This window comes from Colias philodice, chromosome 6, assembly GCF_061535455.1.
Source record: "Colias philodice isolate Cphi_HAF_F1 chromosome 6, ilColPhil1 Martin Lab GWU primary, whole genome shotgun sequence".
Classification (NCBI taxonomy): Eukaryota; Metazoa; Arthropoda; class Insecta; order Lepidoptera; family Pieridae; genus Colias; species Colias philodice.
Genome location: NC_143091.1, coordinates 8,923,524 through 8,948,943, shown reverse-complemented (window position 1 = coordinate 8,948,943; position 25,420 = coordinate 8,923,524). Strand labels below are relative to the sequence as shown.

The window sequence follows — 25,420 nt, the reverse complement described above, 5'->3', positions numbered from 1 at the left end:
CATTTTTGGTAAGGATCTCTAATTTTTTTGAAAATGCAATATAGCCTATGTTGCTCAGTAAAGATGCAGCTTTCTAATGGTGAAAGAATTTTTGAAATCGGCCCAGTAGTTTTTGCGTGAAAACCATACATACATACATACATACATACTTACAAACTTTTCCTCTTTATAATATTAGTATAGATAGTATAGATAATTTATTTTAGACAGTACTTAAATAAGGTAAATATGTACTACATCATGTACCATACATTAAGCTGAAACTACTACCTACAATAACATTTTATTAAAAATTATCATTTATTAAAACCACATTAAAACACATGTACTCATGGTCATATTTGCGATTCTGAGATAATTTTCATGCCTATTTCCAAAAATTTCCCATCACGATGATAAAGCTTGGTGTTTAAAGTATTATTCAAGAATTAGTCATGGAATCATAATAATAATTGGTTTATTTCACAACAATATCGCTTCCGTCGATTCTGCGATATCGTCTGTTGCAGCTGTTGTCTGCTCAGAGGATAGGTTTATTGCTCTGAGGTTGTCTGTATATAAAACACTTGTCAGATAATTCACTTGTCACTTTTCAGTTTAATCGGGTTTAGTGGAGGTCGGAGTGTGGTAGTTACTTGAGTAATCGTGGGTGTATTAAATTTCGTATTTGAGGTTAAATTACCGGTGTGTCTTAAAAATAATATAATATATTGAGGTAAGATTTTAATTAAAGATTTAGTTAATTATTTAATTTAATATTTATTTTTTCATTTATCTTTCTATTTAAAAATATTTATTTTCGCATCTTTCATACATTATTCGATTGGTAATGAAACAACCAAGTCATGGTCATTTTTTTAACTTATAATATTAGCGTTACTATACAATATTGGAAACCAATATCGCGAATAAATATTCTTCTTTAATTACTTTAAAAAAATTTTAGGTCTTGTGAAATTGTGACTGTTCTCTTGAATATTTAATTCAATACAAATTATTTTTTAAAACAGCTGTTGCACACATTTTCACAATGAAAATGCAGAGTGAAGACTGACTGTTGAAGTCACCGATACCTACGTAAATAATCATAATTTTAAAAATGTTCAATATTCACTTAACTTATAAGTTAACCCCGTTATCCCCCATGCAGACGTTTCTTAAAAATTTTTAACTTGTAAAAGATTGAGAGGTCTAAAGAATAAATTAAAAAAATATATACATTATAAAATAGACAATGAATATTTTGTAGATGGGTGATCACGGTTTTCTGGAGCAAAAACCCGGCTTTGCTACTATTGCAATTCATGCGGGTACAAATCCTGACAGATGGCAATCAAATGCTGTGGTGACACCAATCGTAACATCTACCACCTTCAAACAATCGGGACCTGCTGAATATGAGGTAAGGAAGTGCTTGATTGCCGATAACGAACAATGAAGTACTTAGGTACCTACTTCCGATTGTAAAAAGAAAAGTGCTATAAAAAAGAGATAAAAGTTATCAAAGCGATTTAAAACACGATTTATAATACATTATTTAGTAAGTAGGTAATTTGACGGTACATTGTTGTGATAATGCGAAGTAGTTAAAAGAATTACTTTCTAGGGAGGTAATAAAATTATCGATGTTTTCACCTTCATCATTCACCTGGTGTTTCTGCCAAAATCAGTTTCCTAGAATTCCGAGTCCCGTTGGCTGACCGGTTCCATAATTCATTGCGATGGTGGATGTTTGAGTATGAATGTGCGAAATTTGCATTTTTTTTAATTTCAATCTTGTTCTCGTTATTTTTTATAGCAGGTAACTGAGACGTATCAACAATTGCATCATACCTACATTGCCTACTGTCCCTTTATTTTGAAAATGTCTTTGGAAATGTTATTTATGATTAAGTACTAATACTGCAAGCATTATTTAAAAAATAAAATAAAACTAAAGAAAAAGGCATCTTTGCAATTCTCTTCAATTCTCTGGATTCTTCGATTTAAAGGCTAAAGCCTAAAATCGAGTAAGAGTTATTCAAATTTAACGGTTTTCTATTTTTTTATAAATAATTCTCAAAATTGACTAGCACGCAGGGTATATAGGTCAATCAATTCTAGCTCTCGAGCACCTAGCTAAGTTGAATGATCTCGTTTTCTCAACCGGCTTTCCTTTTACCTCGTATAAATTAATGAAAACTAAGGAATAGAAAAACGACAATACGTACGTATTTATACCTGATTAATCAATATACTAACTACACTGAAAATTATAATAAACACGGTAAAAATATACGATCATAACTTAGGTCTAAGACGATTGCCTAGACGAAAGTTATTAAAATACCTAAATAGGCAGTCGTGTTCACAGTTCACACACACAGCTTCTACCTTTGTTTTACGCACTTTTATCATTTCAACGTTTTTTTTTTCTTTTTCCAAATGAAATTTCGATTTTGTACATGATCAAGGGGTTTCATTTTAGAAGTTCGACTATAGCAGATCAGGTAACCCAACGAGGAATTCCCTAGAAGAATGCTTAGCTGCTTTGGATGGTGGCAAGCATGCATTAGCCTTCGCTTCTGGGCTCGGAGCGATCACAACCATCGCGTCGTTGTTGAGCCAAGGCGACCACATTCTGTCCTGTGACGATGTGTATGGAGGAACTAATAGACTCTTTAGGTATTTACGATTGTTCTTGATATTTTGATGTAATGTGAGTTGTTTGATGCGTTTTTCTCTAAAATGATGACTTTTCAAGAAAAGAGTTGGAAATCAGAGATCGAAAAGGGCTTTCATGTTTCATAATATATACAATCTAGTCTTCCCTGAAGATAAAAATATGCCTATATTTTTTATTAGTGTGGGGAACGACTCTCGGGAGATATACTTACTGCAAAAGCGCTAGCAAAAAATCTAGAATATTTTTACCTTAATTAAATAATACCCTTGATTCTTGAATATACAATAGCCCAATAGTCATAAATAATAACGTTCTAATCTTAAGATATATCCAATATCTACATCAATTATAAATTGCGATTACTGCAGTTAAAATGTATGCCTATGAATAAAAGTTAGAACGCATTTATTTGTATGGATGATTAATTATTTCACCAATGTCGTAGAAAATTCAGTTTGTAAGCAATAAATATTCATAAGTGGAAATTAACCTTTTTGTTTTGTTTATAGTCACGTCCTGCGAAGACTGGGCATAGAAATATCGTTCGTTGATTTCACTGATATTGAGGAAGTAAAGAAAGGATTGCAAAAGAATACAAAGGTAAGTTTTTTGGTCAACTTACTTTTGGCTTACCTTTCCTTTTGCATACATGTGGGGTTTTTCCCACTATTAAAACAATACATATTTGCTTAAAATAAAATAACATAAGTAACTATGATGTTAATTAGTGCATAATTTAACACAAAGGTCATATTTTAAGCGTGTCAATAATCAATATACTGAAACAAAAACAAAAGCGCACACAACAACAAAGAAAGCATTCTTGTAAACTTGTTTAATTTATCTCTTATCGTTATTTTGAAAACTTTAAACGATAACATATTATTATTTCGTCATATTTTAAATGTAAATAAAGATGTTATGAAGGTTTAAGTTGAGAGAAACGATAAAGAAAAGTCATTGGTGTTGTTGAAAACAATCAACAAGCAATCGAGATACATTCGATATGCGGCTTACATGTGGTATTAAAGAATCATTGATAAAATGATTGGGTGTATTACAAACATTATTATCTTGTATCAATCAAACCAAGATACTATATGCACTTTTAGAAACGGCTTAGTGCCGCTTTTCGAATCTTGGTTCAAACTATATCGTGTAGTAACTAATTGTTAGTAGGTACATTGAAAAATATGTCATGTAAATTTTTAAATAAATATTAAGAAACCGGCCCTTTAATGTCTAAATAAATAAAAATTGTTTATAGATGTTCGTATGTCATGTCACATCACACATGTGTGATATACAAAATGCGCTAATTAAGGCTAAAAAAATGGTGCCAATCTTATGTTTGTTGTAAATAATCTACGCCCTCCATAATATCTAATATGAAGATGGTTTATATATGGAACCAGAAATCATGTTATTTGTCACGGACAGGAAAACTTTTCACACTTACAGAAGAACGTAATTCCCTGTATTATAATTATTTACATACCTCTTTTAACACATATATTATCTCTCAGATGCTATGGATAGAAACCCCGACAAACCCGCTCCTCAAAGTGATAGATTTGGAAGTAGTAACAAAACTAGCGAAGAGTTATAGCCAGGATATTATTGTGGTGGTAGATAACACCTTCCTTACACCATATTTGCAAAGGCCCTTCGACTTTGGCGCAGATATCGTTATGTATTCATTAACTAAATACATGAATGGCCACTCCGATGTTATCATGGGCGCGGCTGTTGTCAACGACGATGATTTGGAGAAGAGACTACGTTTTCTACAGAAATGTAAGTATTTTTTTGTAGATCATCTTGTATAGCTAATTTGAAAATTCATCAATAGTGATAGGTTTGTTTGATAACAGATAATACTAGACATCCATCGATAACATCAGAATGTTATCGATTTTTATATCTACGTAATTACAATTAGGTATGCCATCAACGTCTTTATTTCTCGTTGCTAAAAACCTCGATGAATACCTATGTATTCTAGTAATACATATATGTGTTAAATCAAAATTTAGGATGTTTTTTGGTAAATTGTCGACATGCCAGTAAGTACGCTTTTCCAAAGCATTGGAAATATTGACTATACCTATAGGTAATTCTGAAATATGAAATGCCGTCTATTGACTTATCTTTTGCAGACGTAGGATAAAAAATTTAAAGACGTCGTAAAAATATATCCTTATCTCACCTTGTAATTAGTTATATTATGATGTATGCCAATAATATGATGGTCTGTGACCCCTTATTTATTAAGATTTCATTGTTTTGTTTTGATTGTTTTAATCAATAGTTTGCACTTGACTGCGGTCAAGTTTATTTCGATTAATGAACGAAAGCAATGACCAATCAATATCAATTTAAGTCAAGAAGCTTCTTGATTTAAGGTGATGAATTAATTTTTCTAACATTTACGGCCCTTTTTAAACCTTCGTAATTTTTATATTATTAAAGTTGTCGTGATGAAAATTCTTGACAAGAAAGTTCAATAGTAACACAATACGTCTACCGTTTTAGAAACATGATTCCATGATATTTTCTCGATAGAAAAAAAATACAAAGTTCTCATTGTTATTTTTTTTAATCTCTGGCATCTTCAAAATAACTGTTATTTTATATCGACAATATCACTCATATACGAACTATTTAGTAGCGACATGTAGCAAGATGTGTGTTAGGTTTTGATATGTTCGGTTTTTAAAATATAGTTCTTTGTTCTTGTCTGTCGATCAAGTGTTTTATTTTATTAGAGGTTATGAGCCCAGATTTTTTAGTTGAAAATGACGACGAATTATCTTGTTAGTGTGCCTAAATTGAAAGGACGTGAAAACTACAGCGAATGGGCTTTTGCGGCTGAGAATTTTCTGGTGCTGGAAGGATTGTCTGATTGCATCAAGTCGGAGACTGTACCAGCAGAAATAGGAGCAGCAGGTGACGCGAAAACCAGAGCTAAGCTGATCATGACAATAGATTCGTCGCTTTATGTGCATATAAAAAGTGTACAAACGACACATGAGCTGTGGAAGAAATTGAAGAACCTATTTGATGACTCAGGATTCACGAGAAGAATCAGTTTGCTGAGGAGTTTGATTTCAATACGACTCGAAAATAGTGCTTCAATGACTTCGTACGTGACACAAATCATTGAAACAAGCCAAAAATTAAGCGGTACGGGCTTTAATATCAATGATGAGTGGGTCGCATCGCTTTTGTTAGCGGGATTAACAGAAAAATATTCCCCTATGATAATGGCGATTGAGCATTGCGGCATACCATTGACATCAGACGCCATTAAAACAAAATTATTGGACATGGAAGAAAGTGGAAATGGCAAAGACAGTAGCGCTTCCAATTCCAGTGGAGCATTTGCGAGTTATAAGATGAAACGGAATGTTGGTAACACTGAACAGATATCAAACTTGTCAAAGTCAAAACCAAAAGTCATTAGATGCTACAAATGTAAACAAACAGGACATTATCGCAATCAGTGTACATTTTCGGACAAAAATGCGTCGAATACAAATAAAAATGAACGCACAAGAAGTAACGCGTTTAGCGCCGTGTTCCTGAATGGTGAATTTTGTAAAAGTGACTGGTATATTGACTCCGGGGCGAGTGTTCATCTTACTGCGAACGAAGAATGGTTGTCAAATGTGTCGCGAGATGTTATGATCAAAGAAATTGTCGTGGCAAATAAAGATAAAATACCAGTAGTATGTACTGGAGATGTGCAGATTACGACAAAGACGCATGCCTGTGAATACGATATTACAGTGGAAGATGTATTATGCGTGCCGAAGTTGACTACAAATCTGTTGTCTGTTAGTCAACTTATATCAAAAGGAAACAAAGTTTCATTCAACAATAATGGATGTCAGATTTTCAACCAAGCAGGAGTATTAGTGGCTACAGCGAGTCTGTTGAATGGTGTGTATAAACTAAACATGCCTGAGTGTTGTTCATCGGCTGCAGTGATGGTGTCCAGTGAAGTTTGGCATCGACGTCTAGGTCATGTCAACAGCCAGTATTTGAACAAGATGCAAGATGCTGTACAGGGATTGACACTTGATAGTAAGACTGATATATCAAAGTCATCATGTGTTGCATGCTGTGAGGGGAAGCAGAGCCGCTTACCTTTTCCCAAAGAAGGTAACAGAAGTACTGAGTTGCTACATATTGTGCATACTGATCTCTGCGGACCAATGGAAAACCTATCTCTAGGTGGTTCTAGATACTTTATGCTGTTCATAGACGATTTTAGTCGTATGACATACATTTATTTTTTGAAAAGTAAAGATGAGGCATTAACATGTTTTCAACAGTATAAAGCAGAGGTTGAGAATCAACTTAATTGCAGCATAAAGATCTTGAGAAGTGACAACGGGACAGAATTCTGCAACAGTAAGTTTGACAATTTTTTGAAGTCGCATGGGATCGTACATCACAAAACGAACCCATACACTCCCGAGCAGAATGGCCTCTCGGAACGATATAATCGGACTGTCGTTGAGAAAGCCAAGTGTCTACTGTTTGATGCAGGTCTCGAGAAAAGGTTTTGGGCAGAGGCGGCACACACAGCAGTGTACTTACAGAACAGGACTGTGACCGCATCATTAAATTATAAAACTCCTTTCGAGATATGGACAGGCAGAAAGCCTGATGTAAGTCATCTTCGTGTTTTCGGTAGTACAGTCATGGTACATGTGCCGAAACAAAAGAGATTAAAGTGGGACAGAAAGTCTGATAAATGTATCCTTGTCGGCTATTCCAATGAGGTCAAAGGGTACAGAATTTACAACCCGAAGACTAATGCCATTACTACCAGTCGAGATGTTATAGTGTTGGAGAAGATGGAGACAGAGAGTGACCTGAAGGTACAGGAAAATTGTTCAGATGAAGTGAATATGGTTCCAGTGGAGGAAAAAGACTTGACAGCTCAGGAAGATTCACTTGAACAATCAGAGAGCTCGAACACAGATGACAGCAGTGAACTATATGTACCTTGTGAAGAAGACACATTAGATAGCTCTGAGACTGGTACAACAGACAGTGAAGACTCCATTATATTGAACAATGTCAACATAATATCTGGTCCCCGGCGTAGGCAGCAGCCAGACAGATATGGATTTGCAAGTGCTTGTATAAAAGATGACAACATGTTCATGGATGAGATATCCTTGCAGGAAGCTTTGGAAGGTCCAGAGAAAGAACATTGGTTAGCGGCAGTACAGGATGAGCTACAGTCATTCGAGAATCATAGTGCATGGGAACTCGTAGATGTACCAAAAGATGGTACTATAGTGCAGTGCAAGTGGGTGTTACGAAAAAAGTACGATAGTGAAAACAATGTGCGTTATCGTGCTCGTTTGGTCGCAAAGGGCTTCACCCAAAAATATGGTGTAGATTACACAGAAACATTTTCGCCTGTAGTGAGACATACAACCCTTCGACTATTATTTGCATTGTCTGTAAAGTTAGGTCAAATTAAATGTAAATAAAGGTCCAGTAGGGGCAAATAGTCATGTGCCCTATCAACAACTAATTGGTAGTTTGATGTACTTGTCAGTCTTAACTAGGCCAGATATTAGTTACTCTATAAGTTAATTAAGTCAGTTTAATAATTGTCACACAAAAGAGCATTGGGAATATGCAAAAAGAGTATTAAGGTATTTAAAACGAACTAAATGTTATGGAATAAAATATTGTAAAGAAGGTAATTCAGAAATAACAGGCTATGTAGATGCTGATTGGGCTTCTAACTCTGAAGATAGGAGATCATATACTGGAATGTGTTTTTTGTTATCTGATGGTGTAATATCATGGGAGTGTAGAAAACAGAAATGTGTAGCCCTCTCTAGCACTGAATCAGAGTATATTGGTCTATCTGAAGCATGTAGAGAAGCATTATATCTTAAGGAATTACAATATGAAATAACCAATAAGATGTACACTATTTGCATATTTAATGATAACCAAGGTGCGCAGAAGCTGTGTGCAAATCCAGCATTTCATAAACGTACAAAGCATATCGATATTAAATATCATTTTTGTTGTGATCTAGTAAGAGATAAAATTGTTAAGGTGCTGTATTTGCCAACAGCTGATATGCCAGCTGATATTCTTACTAAAAGTTTATGTTCAGCAAAACATTATAAATTTATGTTGCTTCTTGGCATAGTTTGTATAGAATAATTTTGTATATGATTGTTTAGTGAATATTGTGATAAGTAGGGGTGTTATTTTATATCGACAATATCACTCATATACGAACTATTTAGTAGCGACATGTAGCAAGATGTGTGTTAGGTTTTGATATGTTCGGTTTTTAAAATATAGTTCTTTGTTCTTGTCTGTCGATCAAGTGTTTTATTTTATTAGAATAACAAACGTAAAGTTACGACTTTTTGGATATTAACTATAAAATATACAACCTATACGCCTACCGATTTAGAATTTTGAAATATGCGATGGTTTTGAAATAAACAAGAAATACTTGAAATTAGCGCGCGACCAGCCAATATAGCGAGAGCCGCCCTGTACCTTCCTACCCCGATCGCTGCACGAGTCATTCCCGCTACGGCCGTCACACGGGGAACTTGTGTCGCTCGCGCAATCGTAAAAAAGGGTGACAACACGATAAGACAAAATGAGACAAATGGGGACAATAAAGAAAATAAGAAGAAGAAACATAAAGGTTGGAGGAAAAAGAATGCTTACAATTGGAACAAATTAATGAAGTAAGTTGGTTTTATTTTAAATTTGATGATAATTGTATTATAGACGATGTTTGATATGTACCCCTGTTTTAAGTACATAACGAATGTGTAAGATTTTTTCATTTATAGCATAGATAATCTTTTCAGAAATCCGGAATCCAGAAGGAAAATAAACCCACTGATTGTTCACAATGTGAACCCACTCCTTCGTAAGTACCTTTATTCAGTCAAAAATGTATGTTATCAACGCTCTACTGGTTTTATCGCATGATTTCATTTTTAGCAAAAAGCAACAAAGTGCAAAGAAATAAAAAATCATGGTGAACTTAGTGGAAGTATGGTGGATGTAATATGGAACAGGAGCTCATTGGAGTAGTATTATATTTAAAAAAAATACGAAAAAATTTCAAGAATTACATTTCTTAGTAGGTGGTAGATAAGTATGTTGTATAAAGAATTTGATGTTGATATTTATTTCATTTATACTTACTACACCTGTGCGGGAAATTGCTTAGTAATAAAACAGGTTTATATTCATATTTACATAGTAATGTGAGTTTTCATTTCGAAAAATTTTGTGTAAGTATATTAAATTGAGTTCCTGGGTGATCTGGAAACACAATTGGGCCCGGAAGATGGCGCTGCAGTCACTCCTCCTAATCACATGAACCGATTTGGATGAATATTTGTGTGCACATTTCATTGTTGTGGGATGATTGGTTGATTCGTTTTCACATTAGCTAATATTATGTATTTTTGTTGTAAACTTAATTTAATGTTTATAATACATTATTATTGGTATAAATAAGCCAGTGTTCGTCTCACATTGCTGTACCTGCCTACCTACCCTACCAGGGCCTAACTTTGTTCTGGCTATTTTATTTTGATTATTTGTAATGAATAATTACAATTATAATAGAGTGCAAAAAATAAATACATGCGTCAATATATTTTGTGTTTTTTTTAAACAATTTTTTTATTTAAAAAAATATCATTCCGACCGCTTTGCCCGCGTGGAATTAGGTTATATCGTGAATCTTGTTTTATCCCACAGAAGTGTTCAGTTCGGATAAAAAGTATCCTATGTGTAAATCCAGGCAATTAGCTATATTTTATCAAAATTGGTAATGTAGTCTTGACGTGATTAAGTAACAACTAACAAAAAAATATACAAATTAACATCCAAAGTTTCGCATCAGTTTTACTGTATTAGTGATATCTTCCACTCTTGACTTTGACTGAGAAGAATTAGGGTTTATATTTTATAACTTCTTTCAGAAATAGTATCTACCTTTCATTTCTGGGCATGATGTAATATCTACGTCAGCATCAAATTCTATCTAAATCAATTCAGTAGTCCGCGTTATTGTCTATTGAGTAGGTACCATTTCATTTTTTCAGAGTAACAATATTTTTTTGTTTTTTAAAGATTATTTATAACCTGTATTATTTTGTAATAAAGTAAACATTACGAAATAATAATAATTATTAATAATGTCTAAGTAGTTGTTGGAAAGAAGATTATTTGTTTATAAGCAAGAAAATAAAACCAATAAATCAACAATTAAATAAATGTATAACAATATTATAACTGTATGACGACTCCATACATGTTTGTCCCGAGTCGGCCAGCGGCAGCGCGGCGAGTTTTCAAGAATGACTTCGCGCACACCCGCGTTCGCGATAGCGAGCTATTAGACTCCGCCCGCCAAGCAGTGGATTTTTTTTTGTGTATCGTCTTAAGCAGATTGGTGATTATGTACCTAAGTAGGCACTAAATAAAACATGATTTATTTTATTAAGGTTTATTAGATTCGCATAATATGGCTTGAATATTAAAATATTTGAGATAGCATGTTTAGTAAGGTGTTAAATTTTATCATTTCAAATTATTTAAATTAGAAAAAAAATACCTATACACTTTATGGACTTATGGACAGATTATTTATTTAATATTGCCTACGGATTTACTTTTTGCCATACAGAAGGTTTTAATTAATAATATTAAACGGCCTTAAGGTGTCAAAGTAATGATAGAGCTTAAAATAATGTAGTAACAAACAAACATAAAGACAATTATTGATTGCCTTACAAAAACTTTTATTTATGGCAATCATTAGCGATTACTGCAAATAACGTCATTATAGGTATCGTAATTTATTCTAGTAACTTGTAATATTAATAATAATGGTAGGCTACAGGGATAAATACACCTGATTAGAACTAAATTGGGCATAATGCCTAAGAAATTTTCAAAAAATATCATTGAGGTAAGTAACTACTATGTATGAAAAATATAAATATAGGTACATATAGCGATCGCGTGTCGTAACACCTAGCTTTGGCAAACCGAGAACCTACTTGAACAATCGAATTTCTTCTCTTCTCTTTCTACTGTTTCAGTTTTATGTGACTTGGGACACCCAACTAGGTACTTATTACACTTACCTATGATAGGTATAACGATGAAGTACTCACGTAAAAACTGCTTCATTTATTAGTTACTTATAAACAAGCTCATGCGAAAATTTATAGAAATAATATTTACAAGAGAAAATTTCAGATAATCTCATTAGGGAATAATAAAGTGAAAAACACTCAACCAATTTTAAAAATTCTTTGGAATTTTACATTAGGTAACTGCGAGAAAGGTGAACGAGTTTAAAACTCATTTTAGGGAGAAATAAATATGAGTTTGAAAATAATCATAGGATAAATAATTCTTTCCCAATAATAATATTTAATGTATGTTATATCTTTCAATTCTAAACGGCAACAGATATAGATCATATCACAGATTACTAAATAGTTACTATAATATCATTGAGAATATCATCAAAGATAATTTAGGAACCTAGTTAGTCAAACTGTTATAAGTAAGCTTTGTTATCTTTGTTATGAAATAATCTCGCCGCTATCTCTATTTATATTATGAATTATCATTGTAACAATTAGTATACAATTTTGTATTATCATAGGAGCAATACAATTTTAACTCGTCCAACTACTGTCATTATCACAGACCGACCTTGGAATGCGAATATTTTTGGCAAAGATCTTACGTCATTATTAGGCCGACAACACACGCTCGTAGCATGATTGCGGGTACCTACGGGATAACAAATTTAAACTCACATGGGCCCCCTTCACAATGGGCATCATTGGGCTAGAGGAAATCACCATGGTGTAGAGAGCATAAAATATATCCAGGATCGGCCGCCATTGTAGGTGTCGCCATAATGGCCGCAAACATCGACGATCATTTTTTGGGCCAACGCTGCCCACTGTTCAGATAGCACAATATAGAATGTTAGGTAAAGTCAAAAGATGGGTAAAAGCTATATTAAATCCATTTATTTAGTGTTTACGTGATTACAAGAATTCGTAAATCAATTTAATAGGTATTTAAATTTAGTATGAGTGCAGAGGCCTCCCAGATTGTAGCATTTCGATTGCTTGAATTTATTGGCAACCTAAGTTGACAACTTTAAAGGATTACATTACAAGGATTATTTTATCCTTGGCTAGTGTATTCACTATTCTTATTGTTATTTCAAACCGTGCGTTTTGGAACAGATAACATTATAACGTGGGAGTTCAATCTATGTTTATAAATATTAAATAGGGATAAGTTTATTTTTGTCTTGCTATAAGATAAATATCTGCGAATAGAGATAGCTGTACTTATAGAAAGATTTAATAGTCTAGTCATCTTGTAATTTGATCTGGAAAGTTTCCGACAGTTTTAAAATAGGTGATTCCATATGTGAAAACATGTTTTTACATTATGATCTTGATGCGGGATTTATAAGGAAAATGTTTACATTAAACTAAAAAATATCTCCAATACTAACTTACCTATATTTGAGCTTTTTTCAAAAGCAGGTACCGACCATAGCTCATAGGTAAAAAAAAATAAAAAAAGGTAACTATGTACATTGTACATGTGCCATGGGCTTATAGATAGATAATTGGGCCAAGATTTTCGCTAGAGGTATGAAATTACATCGTATAAGGTTTCACACACCTCGCTCAGCCTTGTGGCTCGTTCAACTAATAAAATTACAGTTTGTCTTACATTAAATTTCTGTAAACCAAGGTTATTCAAAATCCAACACAACATTTATCTACTTATGCTCATATGTTAAAATTTATTTTTGTAAAAATATGAAAATAAACAAAAAATATCTTTCTGTCTGGAGAATTTTTTCATCTTCTTGTTACCTACAAATTTTCAAATCGCCACTACAAAATTAGATTCTATAATATAAAATTATTTCCCTTTTATTAATATCAAAATTTTTTTTTACTTAAGTACTTACTTATATTTTTATAAAAATTTTTTGCCCTTAAAACAATAAGAATTTCATAAATGGATTCATTAACACCTTAACAAAAAGCAAATTTTCCGATCTTAGAAACATTGGTATTTACTATTTACTTATCAATCCATAAATATTATGACTTCGATATTTTTCAATATTAATTTGTACTACCGTTGTATTTGGGAAGTAATAAATTATTTTGTTTTTAATACAATGATATTACGTAAAAAGATTTTTTGGGTGTTTTGGGTAGTTTTTTTTATACTTATTAAATATTTTTCGCGAATGATAAGATTCCTGATACTTCTTTCTCTCAAGAAACGGCCGCGGCGGTTAGGTCTAAATAAAATTTGGCACCTGTGTACATTGTATTGTGACACTTAGCACATAATAAATAGTGATAGATAAATTATACATAATCTGAATTTTCTAAGACGATAGTCTAGTATTGTTACCGTATAATTCATTACCACATGAATGTACAATAAAATATTTTTCCAGCAATGGGTATAGTCCCGTCACCAATGGACTGCTACTTAGTCAGCAGGAGTTTGAAGACCCTCGCCGTTCGGATGGAACAACACAAGAAATCATCTTTAATTATTGCGCAGTGGCTGTATGAACATCCTAAAATTGTTGACGTTTTACATCCTGGTGAGAAAAACTTTAATAAATTATTTTTATTGTTTATAAAATAGATTACTTGGGGTATGCTAATTATTCGCTAATATATTAGTAAAATAGTAAAAATAATTTGCCAGTGTCATGTCGTATACCAGGTACCTAAGTCCTAACACATTATTATATTATTAATAATGCTCATATATTTTTTGGAAAAAGTGTATATATTTTTTTATATTCGATGCCGAATGATTATTTCAATAGGTACCTAACTGATAAATTGACACGATAGATAGGAACGATGCATTGTCTTCGCTCCATTAAATGCCCGCATTGTATCGCTGATTGTTTCAGATTTCTTAGAAAATGAGAGTACACTTATAACTTTAATATGATTTTTATATACACTAACAATAACTAAATCACTTACCTACCGTAAACAATATTATTACCTCATTACCAATTTTAATGTAAAACATAAACTCCGTAACAATTAAATTTTGCACCCGGTTACGAATTTAAACTCACGTAACTAGATGAAAGTATGAATAATATTGAATATTAAATATCAGTTTTGACGCATTTAATTTTCACAGCTGGGACCATTAAAAAAATCTCAAAAAATGAGGATATTTTATTTGTAGGATAAAATAAAGAAAGACTAGTCTTAATAGATAATTATGTATATTCTATTTCAGGTCTACCTTCTCATCCACAGTACAAAATCTCACAAAAACAAATGACAGGACATTCTGGAACGTTCAGTTTCAAGCACATCGGAGATCTGAAGGAATCTAAGACTTTCCTCACTTCCTTGAAATTATTCACACTTGCCGAGAGTCTGGGTGGATACGAAAGTTTAGCTGAATTACCGTAAGTAATAAGTATAATTTATTTAGAATTTAAAATGTGCAAATTGCACATAAAATAATAAGATCGTGTTAGTTACACAAATTATGGCTGAAGAGGGGTTGAAGGCATTTTAATAATTTTGGATTAGGTATTGGAGTAGGTAAGTATATAGCTTGGATTCAGATAACAACTTTTTAAAATTTGTATACCTGAATTATAAAAAAACCGAGTTCAAAGTTCAAGAATCACTAGTCAAATCATTTCAAATAATAAAAAAAAAACACAGAAAAATGTACTATTTAAGCGGAGTAAGAAGTGAATTGCATCATTTGCATACAATGAAATTGAATCGTAGTTGCCATGGTACTGTGCAAGTTTACGTATGAGCACGTTAAAGCATTATAACTGAGAGGATTCGAATAACTATGGACACTCTAAAAGAAGATAGTAGTAATAGTCCCAGGTAACATATTAATTAGTAATAGGTACTATTTTTGACAGAAGCTGCAGAATAATAAGTGCAGTATTATTAAGTATAAAATCACACAAAAAAACGCGAACGCGAAACACATAATAAATATATATAATATGAAAACTTGAGCGATGTCATGGGACATCCGGATGGAACGAAGTGTTAAGTTAGAGAGAGACAGACAGAGAACCACGCGCACGCCGCACGGCTTGCAACTCTAGCAAAAAGTGTCGTGATAACTTTTCGTAAGAAGTTTTTCCGTCTAGCCCTCTTTCACAACGCGCGATAAGGAACTTCGTTCCAACAAAAAATATATATGTTCTAACATAGCATTGACTATGTGAAATGACCTTCGATACTCAGGAGTACAGTTCCTCATGGAACGATTTTTAACCCGTGATTCCCGAAAGTACCTAGCCTTCAAGAAAACTCCAATGTTTAAAATTATGTGAATACATAAATACATAGGTACATTTCAAATTTCAATACATCTATGTTGTATAAATGAAACAAATGAATAAAAAAAATGGATTCGACATGGTAACAAGATGTTGCTACCCACTCAATTGCGTCTATTGCTATAATTTACATCTTGTTGTGCCATTCAAGGAACGTCGGTTTAAAACGTTTTAAAAATTACCTTTACATTTAGGTAGGCCTTTTATGTTTGCTATAGAAACATTTTCAAAATTACCATACTGGTTATTGAATAAAAAAGCTGTTCTTATTATAATATTAATAAATCATAATTCATTAGTTTTTGTAACTTTAATTAAAATAAAATAAATAATTTAACACGCAAAAAATATTCATAATATTTCATAGCTACAATGCATTATTATGGTGAGAAACCTTTATGTAAACATTTCAGCGTTGATTGATTTTAATTACACGTCTAGGAAAACCATGACACACCACAGTATAACCAATGATAAGCAATCTATACGAGAATTATCCTTCGAGGACTTATTGCGTCATCCTTTATTACGTATAGTCAGCATTAAATTGCAAATTCTACCAGCTGGCAATGACGTGTTAGAGGAAAACTTGTTCGTCATTATATTCGCAATAGAAAAAAAAACATGATGCAATAGTTCTGTGGATTTACATATCTCGCATTTGTGGGCGTGTCGGGCTGTGGCTAAATTTGGTTTTGCATGCTTCTTGCGGCTAAGTTTATGCTTTATCAAAATTCATCTAGATGCGTTCAGCCATTTCTCAATGTCAACCTAACGAACATAAAATTTCACATTTCCATAGGTACTTCAGCAATAAAATATGCTAAAAGGTACTATTTAAGTGAAATAAACTAAATAGATATTATATTTAATTTGTTGTAACTCATAACATTGCTCATTAATGATTCTTTTAATTTAATTTATACGAATCGCTTCAAGAATATACTATAGTACAAACAAATCTATACTAATATTATAAAGAGGAAAAGTTTGTAATTATGTAAGTATGTATGTATGTATGGTTTTCACGCATAAACTACTGGACCGATTTCAAAAATTCTTTCACCATTAGAAAGCTGCATCTTCACTGAGCAACATAGGCTATATTGCATTTTCAAAAAAATTAGAGATCCTTACCAAAAATGCAATAATGTAACCCAAGGTATAAAAAATTCCTTAATAAAAATGCTGTCATCGCGTGCGCTGCGGAATCTATTGAAGATAGAACAAAAAAATGTTCTACGGTATTATAGAATGGATCAATATCTACAAGAAAGTCCGCGATACCATATGTCCATCTTCAGTAGTTATGTTACTACAACAACTTTTTTACGTTTTCAAAGTAAATAGGTAGAAGTGTCGACAGTAATCAAACCATGTTATCCATACACATATATTAATCCTTATCCCATTAAATGATGTTTTATTATAGACTGTTTCAATACCAGCAAAATACTTTTTAAATAAAAAAAATTGGATATTCCATTCAAAAGATATAACGAATTTTTAAAAGTGTCAATCTGCAGAAAATAGTAGGTATAATGAGCAGACGGGGTGGGTGAAGATGATGGGACGGGGTGAAGGTGATTTTCATGTGATTAAAAATTAAACCTATAGTCTGACCTATAGTAGACTTTTCACAGTCACGATATCGCTATCTATGCGGGTGAAACCGCAGGGCATTGCTAGTGGGTTAATAATAGCACCGATATCTCCTGTTTTCTAATTGAAAATATTAATTAACCGTTTCTAATTTTCAGTTCTCTCATGACGCATGCATCTGTGCCCGAGGACCAGAGAGCAAAACTGGGAATTACTGACAACCTAGTCAGACTTTCAGTTGGCTTAGAAGATGTAGGAGATTTGATTAAGGATCTTGACCAAGCCCTCAACAAAGCTTTTGATCTAAAGAATTAAATAATTTTATAAGACATATTTAATCATTTCTCAATAATGTATCACAATTTTATTTAGTATTTATTTTGTCCGTTTCATTTTTTAATTTTGTTATGTAAATGTACCTAATGGTGGAATGTGATCATTTTACACAAATTAATAGAATATTTAAAATGGAGTTCCTATATTTTATATAATTATATTTGAATGCATGTAAATTGTAAACTGTAGGTAAATACTATCAACAATCTTGAACCAGACCTTTCTTCGTATTTACAAAGCATTTACGCTATTATTGTGTTAATGAAGTATTTTTATACAAAAACATTTGCATAGATAAGCGGGTGGGTTGGGTTAAACATGTGCATTTTTAGGATAATTAAATGAATATCATTTCCACTTTCGACTGCTCTGACAATTTCATAGTGTTTGTTGAATTTTTATTTTATCCATACGAGCGATACATAGTATCGAAATTAAATAATTTTTTTTAACTATTTTGTTTCTTTACTCGACCCCAGTCCCCACATCAGTGTGTATTTGATAGTATAGGTACTAGGTAAGAATTAATTTAATATTTTACTAGCTATCCGCCCGCTGCTTCGCCCGCTTCATCGAAATCTAATAAATTATATACCTTCCTCTTGAATCACTCTAGTTACCACATACCTATCTATTAAACAAGTCAATAACTGCGTTAAAAACAACCGACTTCAAACTTGCACTTGCAACATTTACAAATACAGACAAAAATGCTCATAAAATAAAAACTACTGGGCCTATCCGAATAAAATTTTTATGGGACCAATTCGACACCATCCCGCATCGAACAAAAAAAGAATCACGTAAATCGGTTCAGAAACCACGGAGTAATCGGTGTACATACATAAAAAAAAAAAAAAAAAAAAAAAACATACCGGCCGAATTGATAACCTCCTCCTTTTTTTTGAAGTCGGTTAAAAACCGCATCAAAGTCCGTTGCGTAGTTTAAAAAATTTAAACATACATAGTTAGGTTAGGTTAGAAATTATAATGTTGCATGTAAGTTTGTTATTTCTTCACGCGAAAACCACTGAACGGATTTTGATGAACGATACTTGGGAGAGATGTAGGCTACATCATGTAGCTGTAGAATTATTGTTTGTGTCTGCAGCAGACTGTTAGTTTGCAAGGGAAACTACCCGCCACGGCTATTATACTAAATGAATATTCCTCTTGGACAATAATCATCGTAATTTGTTTTTTAACTGATGTCAATTGTCAATTGAGATGTATTTAGTGAATTTAGCCAATTAACCGCCAGTTTCTGAATTGAGACAATTCTTCTAGCCAGAGGCGTATCTCCTGCCGTATTAATAATACGGCCCTACGGGGCCCCCCGGGGAAAGGGGATACCACCTTATAATACTAATTAATATCATAAAAAAGCTTTAAAAATTAAAACCGTCATCTGAAAAAAGATCAAAATATATTTCGATATTTGTTATAAATAGATGCGTGTGGCCCACTGCCCACAACACGCTAACACGCTACTCCACTTATCCTAGTTGTATGTTTTATTTGTGATACGCAATTTTTGCGCATAGAAAACAATACACGAATTATAAATAAGGCGTCGTTTAATATTATTCTCTCTCCATAGTACACGGGTAGGTACTACCAAAAGGAAGATACCCGGTCCTTTGGTTTGGAAGGCTTACGTGGGGACACAGGTCCAACACGCAGAGGCCCTTTAGAGAATTTAATGTGTTGTGACTTGTGGGACACCAGCCGCAGCCTGGCCATGACTGCACTATAGAGATACAGCCTAGCCGGGCAGTCCGCGGCCAATGTAGGACTATTGCAGAATAAATGGAAATTAATAAATCTGGGTTATGGAAGGGGGTGTTAGATGGACTGGTATATTGGGTCTATGGGAACTATGGACGTCTGCCTTTTCAATATTAAAAATTGAAAATTATGGCGGATGGTGACTCGCCAGTTCGGTCGATGGGCTCCCAAAAAGTTATTCTAATATTTATAATACATATTTTATTTTTAATTCGTAATGATGAAAATAATGTTTTTACTTCATACTCCGGGTAAGAGTGTTGACAATAATAATCAATCCATTTGCGTGCGTAGATAGTCAATCGATTCAGGCGAAATTTAACGAGTGGCAATCATCGAGGTGGCAATACAAAATTTTAAACAGTTATTTATAGTTCACGTAACCGTTAATGCCCATTTTGACAAGTTAGTTCCTCATTTTCAACACGATCCCATTGGAGATCAAAATTCCTAGCCTAGATTTATATACAGTTTACACATTATTTTTAATAACTCAGGCGCCGGAATCACAGACACAATAGAAAATCTATTGTGTTGTGGACTGATCGGGCCGTTCGGGGCTCAATGGGTTAATATTAGAAAGTTATATGTAGATAAATTAATGAAGAGATCGTAGAAACTTCAAAGTGATGCATTCAGATGCAGATGGTTTTTGTTTAAACGCGTTAATTTCAGAAACTATTGGAACGATTCAAAAAAATATTTCACCGTTGGATATTATTTATATATGATCCCTGAGTGTTACAGGTTCTATATCCTCTATTTAAATTGTAGATTAATAGAAATAAAGCATATACTACAGCTATTTTATTCAGCACTCCTGTCTCCTGATAATAAAATAAAGCAAATATCACTACAGTAAATATTAGGAGCAAATGGTGTACGTTAAAAAATATTATGAATAGCTTACCTACAAGTACACCTTTCTATCTCGCTTTATTAAAAAAAATCTTTAGTGGTACGACTATGTCAATAATGTTCATTGTATAATATATTAAATGGTCCAGGTGAAAGATTTGTCAACAATTTAATTGTACAAAGCAATACTATTTTTCAAGACGAGCGAATTCAACTGAATAATTCCATGCCAATCGTGCATATTATTAACTGGGTATTACAATTAAAAGTAAATAATAAACTTTTATTTCATAACTAACTTTGATATTGTATCTGTTTATGTTAAAAATATATATCTGTATTTATCTCGGTTAAGATGTAAACAAAATCAGTTTCATATGTAGATTTCATTTAAAAAAACTTTCAATGTATATTATTTTATGTTATCAATAGTAACACATTTTATCAAGCTATTATAGCGTAATTACTGACGTGTTTGTTTTTTTATTAACCACTAATTATTCTATTTGAATATAATCAAAATTTTAAGGAAAATTGGTTGTTTAACTTATTCATTATAAATTTTCTTGGTACTTTTCCTATGCAAAAAAAATGTAACTGTAACTAAATACCACAACTATACAAATATAATTATCTACAAATCATATTACTACATATTTGTTATTCAATAAATTACTTGTAGATATTGAAATAACAATATATTCATTAATGTAGGGAAAGGCTCCGAAATTTTAGGCTTTCTATTTCTGTTTGGTTAGCTTTAAATATTTAATATCTAAAGATAGATATAAAACATATTGAATATCTGAATGTGGAATCATTAAAAGAAAAAAAAATCAAACAACGGTTTATGGAACACTGTAAGTTTTCATAAAAAACAAGTAAATGTATCATTAATATTGTTGCCATTTCAGTACAAAATTTACTAGTAAAAATAAAATATGAACACTTGAAACTCCTAAATAAGATTACATTATCAAAGGTCAATCAGCTAAGTCATATTGTCGGAAATATCTGGCTACTAAACATATAAAAACATTCAATGGGGTAGCATATTCCTTTGATGATTCATTTTCTGGATTAAGGCGAGATCTGAAAACAAGAATATTAATGATAAATGCATTGAAGAAGTACAATCATTTTGCAAATTCTGTGTTAAATTGGCAAAGTTCCAGTTTGTCAACGCTTAGAAATGGTTACTAGCTTATTGTCTAGCACCTAGTATACTAGGCATTTAGCAGAATAATTAAGTGATAAAAATTAAAAACATCTAAATAAATGTTTTAAAACTCTGTGCACAAAATATCTTAGTAAATGTTTCATATAAATTGTATACACAATTTCTATTTTATTTTTTAAGTAAGCACACTATAATTTTAGTAGCTCAAAGAGTAAACAATAGTGTAATTTATATCTTAGGTTAGTCAATTTCTCTATTAGCATAATACCTTATTTCAGCACATTTTCTTGCTAAATTTCTCAATATGCTCACTGTGTCTGAGAGCAGTGGTTGTCTTGTGCAAGCGAGTATTGCATATATCCATTGGCCTTGAATAAAAATATTTCATTCACAAATTGTATACCAAATATCAATAAAAATATAATATGGATAAAGAATATTTCAAGATCATAATTTAGTGGCAATAAGTTTAAATTCTCCTTCTAGTTGTTGTATAAACTAATTCATAGTCAAAATGATTGAAAACAAATTTGTTTACTAATTTTAACTAGGTATTTATTGTATTTCTTCCATTTCGCTACATTTACTCATCTTTTAGAAAAAATTCCACCAACATAATGTTGTCAATATTGAGATATGATTATGATATGATTCATTATAAAATCATAAACTTGCAAGTATACCAAATAGTGATACAGATGCAGAAAGAAGAAAATGTCTCAAGAGTAAATAATATCCACATTCATCTCCAGTAAACGTTATTTAAGGACATTCATTTATTATTACCTGTTTTATAAGGGATAGTTTCCCCAGGTTTAATTATATTTAAAGATTCAATTAATATCTCCAATCCATTATCTAGAATGGTATGATTTAGACCAAGAATACATGTTAATGTAGGTTCCCGAGTCTCAAAAAATTCTCTCCATTCCTCACTACTGGTATGGTCTAATGCAACTCTTGTAACATCCTTTGCCCATTGTGCCTTCTTTGCTAACAAGCGCGAGATATACATGCGGCTTTCTGAAAAATCCGCAACTTGTACATTTTGCCATTCTATAGTTGGTTTTAAATTATCTGGTGCTTTCACGTGAGGGACCTGTAACAGCAAATGAGTAATTCTGAACCAGGAGTAAATGCTTAGGACTTTATTTTATGTTAACAGTATTGTTACCTGTTCGACAAAGCACGACTGATTCCGGGAAAATTTTGAGCAGTCTATGTTACACCTGGTGACTGTGGCATGGTTTCGTCTCTCATTCATTACCTTTAAAAGGTACTCTTCACCTGTTGTCGGTATTTCTTTAAGTTCAACATTTTTAGAAATTTGAAAGCAAGGAGATTTTAATGAATCTTCTTGTTCTTCAGCTTTATTCAATTTAAATATACATTGTTTAGCTGACATTTTAGGATTGAATTTAGGATAGGAGGATAGGTATTTAGGTTTGTAATAAACAATTAGCAGCGAATACATACAAATTGCACCAATAGTATTTAATGATCAAATTTATTTATAAACAGAACTAACTAATATTCAAATGAAATCATTTTTAAAATTTGAATTAATAATTCAAAAATAAAAACACAAAACAAAGACACACTGACATATGAACACTCTGTCATCACAGTCTGTCAGTGTCATCACAGAGCAAGTAATATTGTCTGTTGATTGTCTGTCATCTGTAGCAGTCTGTGGTCAGGTGGTGGTCAGGCAGGTGGTCTGCCGTATTATTATACTTAGTACTCTTTGTGGTCAGGTTAAACCATGATGATATTACAGTATTAAGAGGGCGTATAAAGCCAGATAATTCTACGATTAAGCCTCGCCCATTACGCGCCATGCCGCGCGCCCTCACAATACCCTCATACACCCGGCTCATCCAACGTACGTAAAGTTCATCGCACGCTAAATTATACACAATATTCTTCGCTCGTTCAACGCGTATTTTCGGTAGTTAATAGGTATGTTGTCTAAAATAATTGTATAAAACAGTGAAGTTGAAATCATCACAAATTATGTAATATGTCTTTTTATTATTATTTGTTTATAATTATTAATGATAATCTATACATATTATAAAACAATGAAAAAACTGTCTGTATGTAATATATAAAAAAAAAACAATATTAGGGAAACAGTATAGAGCACGAATCCGTAAAAAAAGTCTGTCGAAATAGCGAGTATAGATACTATTTTTAAATAAACATACGCAGTCGACGACACACATTCCTCCAGAACTTTATTTTGATTAATTTGGTTATAGTCCATTGAATGAGTCCCTCCAAGGGGGGTCTAGAGTGCGTGAGTTAGTAACGTAAGATGTTTCTTCGGAAACATGTCAAGAGTCCCTAGGTAATAAACATACTAAAACCCCGGGACACTAGGAGGAGCCCCGGAGTGGGGGGAGGGGGGAAATGAGTCCATTTTTTCATTTTTCGCTTAAATCTCAAAAACGGTACATGTTAGAGAAAAACTTTCAAGGAAAAGTTGAAAGGCCATAAAGTTATCTACAAGTTGTACCTAAATCATTTTTTCCTATATCCTACCGTTTCTGAGTTATAGGCAGTAAAAAATGATTTTGGCTCAAACAATTTCCCCATACTACACATCAATCGATCAAAAAATATTTATTTCTTTCAAAAAACTCAAATGTGCAACTTGTGACCGGTACTAATAGATTGCTCTTAATTAGGTCTATCATTGGTAAAATAAACACATTCCTCCATGGAAGCCTTTAGGAGGAATCGATTGTCAAAATATTATATTAGGGCAGTTTGAGTTACTGAACTTGATCTTTTTATTTTTTTCTTCCAAAAAACTCAAAAGTGCAACTTGTGACCGGTACAGATAGATTGCTCATAATTAGGTCTATCATTGCTAAAAATACCAGATTCCACCACGGAGGCGTTTACGGGGAATTGAATTTTATCAGGGTAGTTACGATACATGAACTTTTTATTTTTTTTCTTCCAAAAAGCTCAAAAGTGCAAATTGTGACCGGTACAGATAGATTGCTCATAATTAGGTCTATCATTGATAAAAATACCAGATTCCACCATGGAGGCGTTTACGGGGAATTGAATTTTATTAGGGTAGTTAGTTAAAAAGTTCATGTATCGTAACTACCCTAATAAAATTCAATACCTCCTAAAGGCCTCCATGGTGGAATCTGGTATTTTTATCAATGATAGACCCAATTATGAGCAATCTATCTGTACCGGTCACAAGTTGCACTTATGAGTTTTTTGGAAGAAAAAAATAAAAAGATCAAGTTCAGTAACTCAAACTACCATAATATAATATTTTGACAATCGATTCCTCCTAAAGGCTTCCATGGAGGAATGTGTTTATTTTACCAATTATAGACCTAATTAAGAGCAATCTATCAGTACCGGTCACAAGTTGCACTTTTGAGTTTTTTGGAAGAAAGAAATATTTTTTGATCGATTGATGTGGAAATTGTTTGAGCCAAAATCATGTTTTACTGCGTATAACTCAGAAACGGTAGGATATAGGAAAAAATGATTC

The 25,420-nt window shown here is 32.6% G+C and overlaps 2 protein-coding genes and 1 long non-coding RNA gene across 3 annotated transcripts; 2 read left to right on the top strand and 1 right to left on the bottom strand.

Moving 5' to 3' along the window:
• Positions 1-571: 571 nt before the first annotated feature.
• Positions 572-18,514, top strand: Cth (Cystathionine gamma-lyase). Its single transcript, XM_089696637.1, has 8 exons — positions 572-715; positions 1,250-1,402; positions 2,468-2,664; positions 3,175-3,265; positions 4,192-4,462; positions 14,226-14,378; positions 15,044-15,218; positions 17,888-18,514. Exons 2-8 carry the CDS (start codon positions 1,250-1,252, stop codon positions 18,042-18,044), a joined length of 1,197 nt encoding a protein of 398 aa, XP_089552763.1. The 5' UTR covers positions 572-715; the 3' UTR covers positions 18,045-18,514.
• Positions 9,189-10,334, top strand: LOC149487924 (uncharacterized). Its single transcript, XR_016315773.1, has 3 exons — positions 9,189-9,420; positions 9,547-9,608; positions 9,683-10,334. It is a non-coding gene; the product is annotated as an uncharacterized LOC149487924 (long non-coding RNA).
• Positions 18,515-21,564: 3,050 nt separating the features above from the next.
• Gem2 (Gemin 2) lies at positions 21,565-23,507 on the bottom strand. Its single transcript, XM_089695911.1, has 4 exons — positions 23,066-23,507; positions 22,678-22,990; positions 22,160-22,259; positions 21,565-21,803 (listed from the first exon to the last, which is right to left on the bottom strand). Exons 1-4 carry the CDS (start codon positions 23,363-23,365, stop codon positions 21,695-21,697), a joined length of 822 nt encoding a protein of 273 aa, XP_089552037.1. The 5' UTR covers positions 23,366-23,507; the 3' UTR covers positions 21,565-21,694.
• Between the last annotated feature and the right edge of the window lie 1,913 nt (positions 23,508-25,420).